The sequence below is a fragment of the Odontesthes bonariensis genome, chromosome 5, assembly GCF_027942865.1.
Source record: "Odontesthes bonariensis isolate fOdoBon6 chromosome 5, fOdoBon6.hap1, whole genome shotgun sequence".
In the NCBI taxonomy this organism is placed as follows: Eukaryota; Metazoa; Chordata; class Actinopteri; order Atheriniformes; family Atherinopsidae; genus Odontesthes; species Odontesthes bonariensis.
Window position 1 is genome coordinate 37,421,920 of NC_134510.1, and position 15,684 is coordinate 37,437,603.

Genomic DNA, 15,684 nt, shown 5'->3' on the forward strand with positions numbered 1-15,684 from the left:
CTTTTACTGTGTGAGACGTTTCACAGCACATTAACAGGTTGAGCTGTTATGCTCACAGTTAATACACGGATGCACCTAATCTGCTGGCTTTTTACAGCCAACACTCCCACACATGTACGGCGCACGCTCCCACACACAAAGCGTTTCCAGGGTCCTTCGCTTGTCTACGGGCGCCACATGCGGCCTTAAGCCGACATCCTGGAACAGTGGAAGGAAAGGCAGCTCTGTTACCTTTTTAATGAAGGTTGGGAACTGTAATTATTCCAGTTTAGATGATTTCAGTCGAACCGTAATGATTAGAATATCTCTGCTTTCATTAAGTGCTGCAGCCCGATGTGAGGTTGGAAACTGCTGGTGCCATGTTCGTCTTTTAGTTATTTTAGGTTATTTTTGACTAAAAAGGGCTTTAAAGGGATAGTTCGCCTCTTTTGACATGAAGCTGTATGACATCCCATATTAGCAACTACGAAGGTAGTCCCGCTAGTTGGCTGGGGTTTAAAAAATAAACAATCTAATAAACAAACAATTCTCAACACGATATGCGTTCAAAAGAGTAATACATTTGCATCACAAAATCGTTCTCTAGGAAAAAGTCAGACCTCACAATCGCTTGGAGCTGTTTTCTCTCCCTTCCCTGAATAAGACCCTCGTATTCCATAGATCCAACATGGATCCACACACTGAACTGGGTTGACTCCATTTTTCTGCTGATTGGCTTCACCTTGTGTGAGTTTAGAAGTTAAAAAAATTTCACAGCAGTTTTTCAGCGACTGAGTACAAGATCTTTAACACATTATGGAAGCTTGAGGTGCAATCAGATCATTTTATGGAGTCTCAGCTGGTATTTACTGTAGTTATAAAGTTATAATATCTCTTTTTAAAACAAGTTTTGTTTATGTAGTGGAAAGTATGTTTCTGACATGGTTTTTACAAGTTGGTGCATAAACACACGAAAACCCTCAGGAAGGCAGACTTTTTACAATGAGGAGCATTAAAAAAATGCAGTTGAACAAAATTTAAAGGGACATGACACCAACTTTACATTTCAATCTGAGGATTGTTTCCATGTCTGTGTTCGAAACCGCATACTACATACTTGCATACTCATCAATCAGACAGTATGCAGAGCGTTTACCCACAATGCATTTCGTTCCTGCCCGAGACGAAATCAGCCGGCCTGAAGCTGATTTCCCTTAAGTTCTAAACTCTGTAAACTTTAGCAACATTTGAAACATTTTCAGGCGAGAAAGTAGTCGTTTAGATCCTCAACGCGTTGAAAACCTGACAAAATACCGGCTGTTTACAATTTTGTTCCCACGAATTCGGCGCTACTAAAGCTAGCCGCAGTGAGCAACGCACTTCCTGTTATTTTCACAAAATAAAATACCCGTTGCCTTTTATCATAGGGAAAGCCATTACCATACAATTGGTGCTTTTGTTTTAAAAACAGGAAGTGAACCTACCCTCGTAGTAGCTAGCTTGAAACTGCCGTTTAACAGGAAATGACGATCGGCGACGTCGCGTTACGTTGCATCTTGGGTAGTATGAGTATGAGTCGTAACCTCATGATGCATACCCAACATTTCGGAGAATCTAGTATGCATCCGGAAACTTCTCGCTTACTCAAACTGGCATACCAACTCAAAAAGTTAGTATGAGTAGTAGAAGTATGCGGTTTCGAACACAGGCTATCTCGCCCTATTCCCCAAAACACATGAGAATAAACTAAAACTACTTTTTAGGAGGATAAAACTCAACGCCCAACTCTTCATTTAACATTTTGTTTATTTTTTTATTTTTTTTTTTTTTTATATTATTTGCTAATGAGCAGATGCTAACAAGCTAACCCACGCTATCCGTTGTTCCCATTTGTCATATTTGTCTATGAGGAGATTTCAAACTGTCAGAGCAGCAGGTGGACATACGAAAGCCACTCCTGACCATTAATGCACAGCAGGAGGCGATCCACTGAGCCCATTAGCCCCAATAAACATCACAGCGGCGACACGCTCGCACGCAGCAACATGCATCTTCTGCAGAATCTGACCGTTAAACTGTTTTCCATGCAGAAAAAAAGCAACACGGTGCTTTTCTCAAGCTGTAAGTGAATGTGTGCGTTCCCTGAAACCCTTAGTGCGTTCACTGTATCCACCTCACGCAGCACATCACATTCTCTCCGTCTGCACAGATCTGTTTTTAAAGGCTTACCAATTGTTAACGAGCTTTGCGGCGAGTTTAACGCGTTCCTCTGTGATGCGTAGCAGCAGTGTTTTCTCACACCTAAAGAAAGCGTTGGCCAGCACGGCCCAACCCGAGGCGGTTAAACCCCAAATAACAGTCATTACAGCCTTTTACAGCAGCCGGCGGTGCTTGTTTTCGCCCGGCCTCTAATCAACCTGACTGGGAGGCATGTTTAGAATGAGCGACTCTGTTACCGCGGGCAACCGGAGGGCTACGCTGCTCCAAGAATTCAGGGAATGTTTTCAGGTGGAACACTGTATGAGAGTTTGCTCCATATTTATCTTTTTACTGTATGTTCTCAGCTGGATCGTAAAGAGTTAAAAGTTACCTGGACAACATATTTTCTCCCATTTTGGCAACATGGCCTCTTTATCATTCCTGCTGTGTGCTCATAGATGTTGTAAATCTGCACAAACACAGCTGGTGCACTTAAAGGGGAAGGACCTAGACCTTATTTCTGTCATAAAACACGTTCATCTACTCACCGATAACAGTTTGGTGAAAGTCGGCGTCCTTCGGAAGATATTTAGATCACTGGAGATCGGCGTATATCCATATCACGGGAGGAACAATACAGCCTCTAAATAAGGCATTATCTGTCTTTATTTCACCAATACTTTAAGACCAATGAATGAATGAACGCGTACTATTGCACTGTTAGCTCAGAGCTGCCGTGTTGTTGTTATTCGGGGCTATCTGCACACTGGGATGACGTCATAGACGCAGCTTATTGATGCTGTGAAGTTGATATTTTTCCAAAGAGTCTGCATCTCACACAGAAATACAGACTAAACGCAAACAAAGGACCGGGAATCAAACCGCCGACCTTCCAAATGGTGGACGACCGCTCAGACTTCTAAGGGCAGCTGTGAACACCCAGGAATAGCACCCAGCGAACATAGTCAATCAAACTGTTCTGCTCACCTACCTCATCTGCACCTTTAAAAACTTTGATCTTAGTTACAGTATTACTATTAATACATTTAATTGCACTACAGTTATATCTAATCCTTAACATCCCTACTCTGATATTGCGCTATTCTCACCCTCTTCAATTGCATTTTGCTTGTACCTGTTGAGGTGTCCACGACCACGGTACGCTGACAGGGACAACAAGAAGGCAGACATTCCCAGCCGCACACCCCTCTGGACAATTGCATTCCCACTCATAGTGTCTATTTATTGCAAATGTACATAGTGTATTTATTATTCTCATAGGCTGTGTTCGAAACCGCCTACTGCATACTACATACTACATACTTGCAAACGGCATACTCATCGATCAGACAGTATGCAGAGCGTTTACCCACAATGCATTTCGCTCCTGCCTGAGCCGAAATCAGCCGGCCTGAAGCTGATTTCTCTTAAGCTCTAAACTCTGTAAACTTTAGCAACATTTGAAACATTTTCAGGTGAGAAAGTAGTCGTTTAGATCCCCAACGAGTTGAAAACCTGACAAAATACCGGCCATTTACGATTTTGTTCCCACGAATTCGGCGCTACTAAAGCTAGCCGCAGTGAGCAACACACTTCCTGTTATTTTCACAAAATAAAACACCCGTTGCCTTTTATCATAGGGAAAGCCATTACCATACAATTGGTGCTTTTGTTTTGAAAACAGGAAGTGAACCTACCCTCGTTGTAGCTAGCTTGAAACTGCCGTTTTGACAGGAAATGACGATCGGCGACGTCACGTTACGTTGCATCTTGGGTAGTTTGAGAGTGAGTAGTAACCTCATGATGTATACCCAACATTTCGGAGAATCTAGTATGCATCCGGGAACTTAAAGCAATACAATGTAACTTCTCAAAAAGCCCATTATGGAGCTCCCCCTACAGGCTTGGAGGTAATTTACGGTTACACTGTCGTAAATACAACACCCTTTCGCTTTCACGTTTCACGTTTGTTGACAAACCGGCGAGGAGTCAGAAGGTGCAAGCTATGTCGACCGAGAAGGTAAGAGTAATCAAATGTACCTGGGAGCGTGAGAGGGGTCTATTTGTTTTTGCGGTAGGTGTGCCAGAAAGCAAGTCGAAGTACTTCCGCTCAGCTCCCGGGCCGCTACAGCAAAGTTACATCGCGCAGTTTTTCCAACTCAGACCCCCGAAGGGCATAGGAGACAGGCCAATCGTAATATTAAAACTCATTCTAGCCGCACAATTTTTTTCAAGCTGTTATTTTAAGGTAGAAATGTTACATAGTATTGCTTTAAAAAAGTTAGTTAGTAGGAGTAGTGGGAGTAGTAGGAGAAGTATGGGTAGGCATACACATCCCTATTTTACCACCCATACTATATTCCATTCTTACTGTTCTGCATTTCTAATTTTTATTCTCTTATGTTATTGTTGAGTGTTGTACTTTGCGAGTGAAGTCAGATTCCTTGTTTGTTTAGTCAAACCTGGCCAATAAAGCTGATTCTGATTCTGAGCTGCCGGTTTGAGGCCAAAGCACTCGAGTTTAGGTCAGTCCTGAACCGCGAGCTGCTGTCAGCTTTCACAGTTCACAGCGGCGGCCTCTGTTGATCTGATTGGTTAAAGTTTGCGCAGGATGATGACGGAGAGTCCCAGTTTTACTCTGAGCAGTTGGCAGCTCGCTCGTCTTGGCGCCTTTTGTGTCGTTAGCTCTGCCATATCTCTTACTTTGTCCAGGGTGTGTCTTCTCTTTCTCTTTGAGCCGGCAGCTCTGTTGTCCCGGCTCTTTTCAGAGGGGTAAAATGACATTACCGCTGCTTATCCACTGCGCTGTGTCATAAAACAATCCGTTTTCATGTTTTTTTTTTTTTTTTCCCCAGTTCTGAGTGAATTAACTCTGCATCTTTGTGGTGTGACTTCATTTTGCTGTGAGTTTAGCTGCAAATTCATCACACTGGCTGTTCTGACACCCAGCTGCTCCTGAGCCAGAGCACTCTGAGGTCTGTGTGTGCCGCCTGGAAGCCATCTCCCTCAGCAGATGGCCATTATTAGTGACAATGAAGACTTGCCCACAGGGCCAAATGGAATAACAGGGAGCCCACTTCCTCTTTGGCTGTGCATGAACCACCTATGCTGCTAACAGCCTCCTCTGTCTTCATATTTCTGCTGGGAACCAATTGTTTTTTCCACTGGCAGATCCAGTGGCAGTTCTTTTTTTCTTCTAAATTGGTTCCTGTAGAGATGTTATGGGAGGGGCGGTGCACACAAGCACATGTGCAACAAACGTGAGTTCTAGTAATTCAACACAGGTTCCCTTGAGATGGAGCTCAATGGCGCTCCTATTCAGGCCTGATGGCTGCTAACAGCACGAAGTGCTCGCTCAGTGTCGGGAGGACAACTGCTGCTCTCAGTGCGCCGGACAATGGCAGCTTGTGTCGCTGCAGCACGCTTCTGCTCTGCTCATTCAGGTTAATTTTGAGCAGGAATAAAGAAGCATGTTTGTTTTAGTGCAGACGTGACTTTGTGTTTGACCTTGGGAAATTCCTGAAGTCTCCAAAGAACCATCAATAAACCCCAAATGAATGATCTGAGGATGAAAACTGTCGGCAACAGTCAGAATAAGCTACATAAGAAGCTACATACTGCGATATGTATCGATATTTTGTTTTTCCTGAGAAAGTATTTATATATATTTATATATATATATATATATATATATATATTTTTTTTTTTTTTTCATAAAAAAACTTTATTGAAAAGTAAGACGTTACAATAAGTGAAAACACAGAACGTTGATTCTGACATTTTTCATCTGTTTCTTTGTTTGTTTGCTACGACTGCTAATGCTAAAGCTAACCCGTCCCGCCGCTGAGATCGAGTATGGTCACGTGACCAGACCGCACGGCTGCGTCTGATTGGTGGAACACAGTCAGGTGGTAGAGCCTTTGGCGGAAGTCTCTCTCTCTGTCAGAATAAAACATTAAAATGAGGCGTACGCGGGGGGATAAAAATAATGAGGCGTAGAATACCAAAGAGGTAAGAAGAAAAGTAACCAGCTCATTGTAGCCTAATGTAGCGGAGTAAGAGGACAGTTTCTGCTGCACACATCTACTCAAGTTAAAGTAAAAAGTATAGAGATTTAAAACTACTCCTAGAAGTATAATTATTTTCAAAAACTTACTCAAGTAAATGTAACTCGTTACTACCCACCTCTGGTCCCGTGTGACCCTTTTACCCTAATCAGAACCCTTTTTCGTGTGATTTTAGCAGCGTAAAAAGAAGCTTAAAATGTGTGGAAATGCCACACGAGATGAATAACAAACTGCGGATCTAAAACGCAAACAAAATGAAAACTGTTGGAAAGTTGTTCTTTAGGCTGTTTTGATCTTTTAACACCAAAAAACACCCCAAATTATTGAATTTAAAAAGTCAGAAGACTTAAATGCAACACTGCAGAGCATTGCAGGGGGGTCTGAGAAAAACTCCCCCTGCAGAAATATGATGGACACAAAGCACCATGGAGCCATCAAACTAACGCCCTGCCATCCTCGTCTCCACAGGAACACCAAGAAGGAGTCGGACCTGGATGCGGCCCTGGCCAGGTTGAGGGACCTGGAGGCCCTGCTCAACAGCAAAGAAGCTGCTTTCAGCACCGCTATGGGGGAGAAGCGAGCGCTGGAGGTGGAGATGAAGGAGCTGAAGGCCCAGCTGGCCAAGGTAAAAGCAGTTTCATTCAAACTTAGGTCTCATGTGGTTTGTTTTCATGCCTCAGAGTGAATCCAAACCCGCAGATGAAGTCGGATACATATGTGTGTGTGTGTTGGTGCTGTTGTTGCTCAGTATCGGCGCCACACAGCGACGGTATCCTGTGGATACCAACACATAGCTTAGCTGCCTGTTTCTGAAGTCTGAGAGCGTTCAGGATGACGGTGACGTCAGCCTTCGCCGCCTCCAGGCTCTCACGGCTTGTTTGAAATCAGCGGCTGCCTCCTGTTAAAGAAGCAGCCGGCTGCAGACGCCATGTGACTGACATTCTGCATGTGAGCTTTCTCAGAAATACTTCAGTGGAATTGGTAATTTCATGCAAACCCTGCAGGCAGTTGATTGTGAATGAGGAGGCGGCGAGACCGAAGGAGCTGCTTTCTCTGCTGTTGGTTTTATCAATGAATCTTAATACAGTTGTAGCCTTTCTCCACCTACTGATCAAACCGAAGAACTACAGGTTTTCCATCCCTAAAAGAGGCCCAAAGCATAATGAAATCTGCACAAGTCATCCCTTGAACTGTGTTGGATGTTTCTCTGTGCTCCCCCCTGCTTAAGACTCCGGTTTAATTTCTCCATCTATCCATCCCTTCCCCGAAATACCACACAAGATGAAAACTGCTGGAAAGTTGTTGTTTAGGCTGTTAGCCAAAAATTGTACTCAAGTAAAAGTACTGTTACTTCAGAATAATATGACTCAAGTAAAAGTAAAAAGTAGTCATCCAAATAATTACTTGTGTAAGAGTAAAAAAGTGCTTGGTAAAAAAACTACTCAAGTACTGAGTAACTGTTGAGTAACGTCTGATTTATTTGTTAACACAAGCATTCAATCAGACAGACAAAAATACTAAATAATCATCTTTAGGCCAATTAGAGTTCATCCAATTGATAAAATAAATTAAAATGAATTAATTACAAAATAGCTTAAATTAAAACATAATCCAGGTAAATTCAAGTTCTTCAATAAAAATAACTGATCAAACTGAAGAACTACATGTTTTCCATCCCTAAAAAAGGCCCAAAGCGCTTAAAATCTGCACAAGTCACCCCTTGAACTGTGTTGGATGTTTCTCTGTGCTTCCCCCTGCTTAAGACTCCTGTTTAATTTCTCCCTCCATCCTTTCTTCTTCTCCTTCTCCTCCACCCACCAAAGTTGGATGTCAACTTCTCCGATGCCAAGAAGCAGCTGCAGGACGAGATGCTGAGGAGGGTGGACGCCGAAAACCGCCTGCAGACCCTGAAGGAGGAGCTGGAGTTCCAGAAGAACATCTACAACGAGGTCTGCGCTGCTCACCTCAACACTTCTATTTTTACTCGGCCTTCTGTCCTGCTTCTCGTCTTTTCCGCAGGATATTGATCTGCTTCCAAACACCTACTTGTTTTGCATTTTCCCCTCCAGATGTGCCTCGCTTGATGCACTTTTTTGCCTTCATAATAATGTTGGAACGCTTGAGATGTCATTTTCCTTTTTGGAAAAACTGTAAACACGTGAAGGTTTTGGTAAAATTGAACGTGATGAGGAATTCTCTGAGCCTCCAAACCAGTAATTACTGCACAATAACTGCCTAATCAATACAATTAACTTTATTGACTGGAGATGCTCCTTCAGACGGAGTGTCGATTATCGTTTTACGGTTGATTAAACGAAGAAATTAAACCAAGCTTCACTACAAATGAGTCAGAATTAGGAGATTTAAGCTAAGTGCTGGTGAGACTGATGGTCTTGGGCAGGATTTGTGTGAATGCGTCTCCGTCTCTGCGTTTTCTGCAGGAGCTGCGCGAGTCCAAGCGTCGCTACGAGTCGCGCATGGTCGAGATCGACAGCGGGAAGCAGCGAGAGTTCGAGAGCAAGCTGGCCGAGGCTCTGATGGAGATGAGAGCCCAGCATGAGGAACAGGTCGGCTTCTACAAGGAGGAGCTGGAGAAGACCTACAACTCCAAGGTAGGCGCGCTCTGTCGCCCCCCAGAGGCCAAACGCTCACTAACACTCACAAACTCGCTCCGTCATCCGTCTGATCAGCTTTATTAAAAAGAAATGCACAAACGAGATGATGCAAAGCGTCGATTACCTCAGTGTGTCCTTCTTTCAGCTCCATGAAGAAGGGAAATGAACCTAACGAGCAGAATATTCTGCCCTGTGGGGATGAGGAATGCTTAAATGTAAATTATTCTGCAGCTCAGATCTTCTTCATTTTCTTGGATCGGTTATTGTGAGAATGCTTTAAGGCATTCTCACTATTAAGTTCCTGTTTCTCTTTATTATTATTATTCCGTTTTCGGCACCTAACTACTCCTGCATACTTTCAGCTATTTCTACAATTTTGGTATCAAAACGTTCAGCTCTTTCAGCAGATTCCTGCTATCATTTTTGGTGTTTTTAACTTTTACACCTTTTAAGATATTCAACTTTTATTCAAATTTTCCCGTCATTCAAATGAATGGAAACTGCTTTCAGCCCCTCCCAAATCATCTCCCTCTTTCCAACCTAAATACTTCTGTATGCTTTCAGCTTGAGACACCATTCAAACTTTAAATGGGTCACAAGACATTCAGCTATTACCAACTGTTTCAGCTTTTTCAAACCTTCAGACAATTTTGAAATATGACAGTTTCAAAAACATGAACATTTTGCTCCGTCTTGATTTTTATGAATGAGCACATGGTTGAGTGCGTGCTGATGAGTTTCAAATTTTTCAGTTTTTTCAAACAAATTCCTCTAACTTTCATACAGTTTAACTTAGAGAAACAGATTATACCTTAAAATGTAGGAAAAGTTGTCCTCTTTCAGCCAATGTAACTACTAAAGAGCTCACATTTACAGAATTTCAGCTATGAGCCTTGAATGAGATCAACCTCTCAAATTCTCTGACTAACTCCAATGTTAAGTTTGGTAGTACATAAAAATAAAAAATTCCTTCAACCAATACCTTAGCAACAGTTTTTACTGCTAAAATTGAACTATTTTCTGCTTTTTTAGCATGGTCAGCTATCCCCATTCATTTAAGCATTCTCACTGCTGTTTGGCAGGAACAGCTCTTTCTAGTTAAAAAAGCACTTTGTGAGTGACTGCTTTGGTTGAGCTGGCTCCATATGAGTGGCTGCAGGAAGTGACGGGCTGCAGAGTGTTGATTTCAGTGATTCAGCGCAGTTGGTTGACCGTTACTGACAGCTGACCGTCTCTTCCTGTCAGCTGGAAAACGCCTGTCAGTCGGCTGAGAGACACAGCCACATGGTGGGCACCACCCAGGAGGAGCTGCAGCACACCCGCATTCGTCTGGAGGGCATGTCGGGTCAGCTGAGCAAGCTGCAGAAGCAGGTACGGTGCTTTGTTGGTGCTTTGTTGGTGTTGGTGGTTAGTTTGCCTCTTTTGACATGAAGCTGTATGACATCCCATATCAGCAACATCATTTCTGAACATCTTCTTACCCCCTGCTGCGTCCTGTGAGCAGAGTTCCAGCCTCGTTTTGGTGTTGATGAAGGTAGTCCGGCTAGTTGGCTGGGGTTTAAAAAATAAAGCGTTTTGCTTCTCAAAACAATATGCGTTCAAAAGAGTAATACATTTGTATCACAAAATCGTTCTCCAGAAAAAAGTCAGACCTCACAATCGCTTGGCCCTATTTTCTCTCCCTTCGTATCACTGCCTGCTGCCGCGCCTGTTACGGTGTTTGCTGCTCGGAAGCAGGCGACTGCTCGCTCTGCACTTCGGTCTGCACGGTCTACACAGTAGGCAGTGATACGAAGGGAGAGAAAATAGGGCCAACATATTGTTTTGAGAAGCAAAACGCTTTATTTTTTAAACCCCAGCCAACTAGCCGGACTACCTTCATCAACACCAAAACGAGGCTGGAACTCGGCTCACAGGATGCAGCAGGGGGTAAGAAGATGTTCATAAATGATATTGCTAGTATGGGATGTCATACAGCTTCATGTCAAAAGAGGCGAACTATCCCTTTAAAGTCCATCCGACGCCTCGGCCAGCCTGCGCAGTGGAACATGGTCTGCATTTTGTGTCCTTTCTCCATCAGCTGACCGCCAGCGAGGCCAGGGGGCAGGAGCTGGAGGAGGCCCTTTCCCGGGAGCGGGACCTGATGAGGCGACGTCTGGAGGACAAAGAGCGGGAGATGGCCGCGATCCGAGCCCGGATGCAGCAGCAGCTGGACGACTACCAGGAGCTGCTGGACATCAAACTGGCCCTGGACATGGAGATCAATGCTTACAGGAAGCTGCTGGAGGGCGAGGAGGAGAGGTGAGGCTGCAGATGTGGGCAAGCAGGGAGTGCTAACAAGCCACTGAAGAAGTGGTCGTTGGCTTTGTGGGTGAACGCTGAACTCAGGGTAACGTCTGATTTATTTGTTAACACAAGCATTCAATCAGACAGACAAAAATACTAAATAATCATCTTTAGGCAAATTAGAGTTCATCCAATTGATAGAATAAATTAAAATTAATTAATTAATTACAACATAGCTTAGATTAAAATAATCCAGGTACATTTAAAGTAGTCCTCTTTAAAGCTTGAAAATGTCACTTTTGGCTGCAGTTTGGGTCAGGATGAAATCTAAAATCAGACTCTGTCTGTTCCACTGCCTGAACTGTAGCTTACGCACTTATTTCTTTCCTAAATTGTCTTCCCATTTGTCTAGGGCTGTGTTCGAAACCGCATACTGCATACTGCATACTCATCGATCAGACAGTATGCAGAGCGTTTACCCACAATGCATTTCGCTCCTGCCCGAGCCGAAATCAGCCGGCCTGAAGCTGATTTCTCTTAAGCTCTAAACTCTGTAAACTTTAGCAACATTTGAAACATTTTCAGGCGAGAAAGTAGTCGTTTAGATCCCCAACGTGTTGAAAACCTGACAAAATACCGGCTATTTACCATTTTGTTCCCACCAATTCGGCGCTACTAAAGCTAGCCGCAGTGAGCAACGCACTTCCTGTTATTTTCACAAAATAAAATACCCGTTGCCTTTTATCACAGGGAAAGCTATTACGATACAATTGGTGCTTTTGTTTTGAAAACAGGAAGTGAACCTACCCTCGTTGTAGCTAGCTTGAAACTTCCGTTTTGACAGGAAATGACGATCGGCGACGTCACGTTACGTTGCATCTTGGGTAGTTTGAGTATGAGTAGTAACCTCATGATGCATACCCAACATTTCAGAGAATCTAGTATGCATCCGGGAACTTAAAAAAAGTTAAAGTTAGTAGGAGTAGTAGGAGAAGTATGCGGTTTGGAACACAGCCTCGGTACCTAACTTACCGCACTTACTCTAGCACTAGTTCTGCTCTTAGCTGTTTGGTTTTGGAAGGAAATGCACTTGTGATTTCTTGTGAGCTGAAGTTATTTTGCCCACCGATGTGGAACACACTTATTGTAAGTCGCTTTGGATAAAAGCGTCTGCAAAATGACCGTAATGTAAAAAACATCTTCCCCCTGTGTCCCCCCAGGCTGCGGCTGTCGCCCAGCCCCCAGCCCACCACGAAGGTCACGGTGTCACGCAGCTCGGGCTCGGGCCACGCCAGCCGCCTGCTCCAGACCGCGGTCGCGGCCTCCAGCAGCCGGAACTCCTCCGGCGGCAGCGTCACCAAGAAGCGGCGTCTGAACGACAACGACAGCGAGACCTCCAGCATGGTGGGCGGCACCGTGACCAAGACCCGCATCAGTCAGCACGCATCAGCCAGCGGGCGCATCACTGTGGACGAGGTCGACCTGGAGGGGAAGTACATCCGCCTGAGCAACAAGGCTGACGAGGTGAGCGGGGATAACATTTACATTTTGTGCTCCAGTCGTAAAAGAAGTCTTTACTTTTGAAGATTTGGTGCTTTTCATCAGATTCTTTTTCCTCTTCATTCAATCAGCGTAGTTCAGCCGTCAGAAATCTGGGAGTGACCTTTGACCTTTGATCTGAGGTTGGACAAACAGATTAACAACGTCGTCAGGACTACTTTTTTCCAGCTGCGTCTGCTGGCCAAAGTTAAAATGTTTTTAAGTGGTCATGACCTTGAGAAAGCCATCCATGCCCTAATAAGTTCAAGGTCAGACTGTTTTAATGCTCTTTATGTGGGCGTCTCCCAGTCTCCTCTCAGCCGCCTTCAGCTGGTGCAGAACGCTGCTGCCCGTCTTTAACCAACACCAACAGACGTGTGCACATCACTCCTGTTCTTAACTCCCTCCATCGGCTTCCTGTCCTTTAGAGAACTGATTTTAAACTTTTAATGTTGGTTTTTAAAGCTCTTAACGGCCTCGCCCCGTCGTATTTATCTGAGCTTTTAACAGTCCTGGTAGAGCTCTGAGGTCAACAGATCAGTTTCTGCTGGAAGTGCCCAGGTCAGAATACAAACCCTGGGGTGAGCGAGCCTTTTCCCAAAGCTGCCCCCAGGCTCTGGAATAAGCCCCCCGTCCAGCTGCGTCTTATTTCTGACCTGGGCCTCTTCACATCTGGGCTAAAAACCTACTTATTTAGGATGGCTTTAATACCCAGTAGCATGATGACACTTTTATCTTATTTGATTTTTTTTTTTTTTTATTATTATTGCTTTCACTGTTCTTTTATTGTTTTTACTTGTTTTTACTTCTTCTTCTCTTTATTTATTACCTGCTGTAAAGCACTTTGGTACCTCGTAAGTATTGGCTGCAGAAATAAAGTACATTTACATTTTATGTTTGTAACATGGGAAACCTATCACGTTACTATCAATAATGTGAACATTTTCAGGGCTCATGGGAGTGAAAAATAAACTCTAAAGTGAAATGGGACACATTTCTGAGAGCTGGTGAAACATATCTGCTTCTTTTCAACAGTCTGGCAGGTTTTTTGTTTAGCTCTAAAGAAATTCATTTTTGAAAGTGTTTTTAGTATATTTTCTGCGAGTCAGGTGGGAAGTTCGACATCAGTCCCCCTCTATCCAGTACAGCAACCTTATTTAGAAGAATTTTCTTTGAATTATACTTGAATTTAGTCTAAAGATGGCAACTGATACTGTTTCTTTATTTATTACCTGCAGTAAAGCAATTTGGTACACCGTAAGGATTGTCTGTAAAGGGCTGTTTAAATAAAATACATTTACATTCCTGCTGCAGGACCAATCGCTGGGCAGCTGGCAGGTGAAGAGACAAGTAGGAAGCAGCACTCCCATCGTCTACAAGTTTCCCAGCAAGTTCACTCTGAAGGCCGGAGGAGCTGTGACTGTAAGTGTTTCCATCGTTGATCTGATGAAGTTCAATCATCTTTAATCCTGTGATGACACGCACAGACCTCACAAACTCTCTCCCCCTCCGCAGATCTGGGCCTCCTCTGGAGGAGGAACCCACAACCCTCCCTCTGAGCTGGTGTGGAAGAGCCAGAGCTCCTGGGGCACCGGCGACCTCCTGCAGACCTCCCTCATCAACGCCAGCGGCGAGGTCTGACTCCTCTCCTCTGAGATCACTTTTCCTTCTCCTTCTAACTGCAGTGAGCTAACATTTTCTCACTGGATTCACCAACAGGAAATGGCCATGAGGAAGGTGACCCGCAGCCTGTTCCAGGACGAAGAAGATGATGAAACGGTACATTCTAACCAGTGTTGGTCAAGTTACTTTTAAAAAGTAATTAGTTATAGTTACTAGTTACTGCTCCCAAAAAGTAATTGAGTTAGTAACTCAGTTACCACATTGTAAAAGTAATTAGTTACTCAGCAAAGTAACTGTGGTGTTATTTTTTGTGTTCTATAACATCTTTAACATCAAATATGTTTATATTAACTGATTGAATTCATTCAAGGTAAACACAAGAAACTTGTGCTAAAGGAAAAAAAAAATGGACCAGACTCAGTGAATATTTCCCTATACTCCCTATATAGAAGATATAAAAACACTAAATACAGTAATTTAGAACATTCTTTATTTATTTGAACTCAATAGATTGCAGCCTGCCATATGATGCATAGAAATAAATAAATTCTGACCCGAAAAATCGAGTGTGGTTTGTTTTCGAGTGGCTCCGTCTCCTTCGCTGGGGCTCACGCTAGCTGCATTTGGGCCTGGGGTTGGGTTAGCTAGCTGCATTTGGGCTTGGGCTTGGGTTAGCTAGCTGCATTTTGGCCTGGGGTTGGGTTAGCTAGCTGCATTTGGGCTTGGGTTAGCTAGCTGCATTTGGGGTTGGGTTAGCTAGCTGCATTTTGGCTTGGGTTAGCTAGCTGCATTTGGGGTTGGGTTAGCTAGCTGCATTTGGGCCTGGGGTTGGGTTAGCTAGCTGCATTTGGGCTTGGGCTTGGGTTAGCTAGCTGCATTTTGGCCTGGGGTTGGGTTAGCTAGCTGCCTTTGGGCTTGGGTTAGCTAGCTGCATTTGGGGTTGGGTTAGCTAGCTGCATTTGGGCTTGGGTTAGCTAGCTGCATTTGGGCTTGGGGTTGGGTTAGCTAGCTGCATTTGGGCTTGGGTTAGCTAGCTGCATTTGGGCTTGGGGTTGGGTTAGCTAGCTGCATTTGGGCCTGGGGTTGGGTTAGCTAGCTGCATTTGGGCCTGGGGTTGGGTTAGCTAGCTGCATTTGGGGTTGGGTTAGCTAGCTGCATTTGGGCCTGGGGTTGGGTTAGCTAGCTGCATTTGGGCTTGGGGTTGGGTTAGCTAGCTGCATTTGGGCTTGGGGTTGGGTTAGCTATCTGCATTTGGGCCTGGGGTTGGGTTAGCTAGCTGCATTTGGGGTTGGGTTAGCTAGCTGCATTTGGGCCTGGGGTTGGGTTAGCTAGCTGCATTTGGGCTTGGGTTAGCTAGCTGCATTTGGGCTTGGGGT

General features: G+C 44.2%; 1 protein-coding gene across 3 annotated transcripts in view; it reads left to right on the forward strand.

Annotated features, from left to right (window-relative positions):
* Positions 1-15,684, forward strand: part of LOC142380444 (lamin-A-like) — a 46,123-nt gene that overhangs the window by 26,040 nt on the left and 4,399 nt on the right. For all 3 annotated transcript variants that reach the window (XM_075466311.1, XM_075466309.1, XM_075466310.1), the window contains exons 3-11: positions 6,714-6,870; positions 8,069-8,194; positions 8,687-8,857; positions 10,106-10,231; positions 10,941-11,161; positions 12,367-12,670; positions 14,000-14,107; positions 14,201-14,320; positions 14,405-14,464. In XM_075466311.1, coding sequence (XP_075322426.1) covers positions 6,714-6,870; positions 8,069-8,194; positions 8,687-8,857; positions 10,106-10,231; positions 10,941-11,161; positions 12,367-12,670; positions 14,000-14,107; positions 14,201-14,320; positions 14,405-14,464 — 1,393 coding nt within the window. The remainder of the gene's footprint in view (positions 1-6,713; positions 6,871-8,068; positions 8,195-8,686; positions 8,858-10,105; positions 10,232-10,940; positions 11,162-12,366; positions 12,671-13,999; positions 14,108-14,200; positions 14,321-14,404; positions 14,465-15,684) is intronic.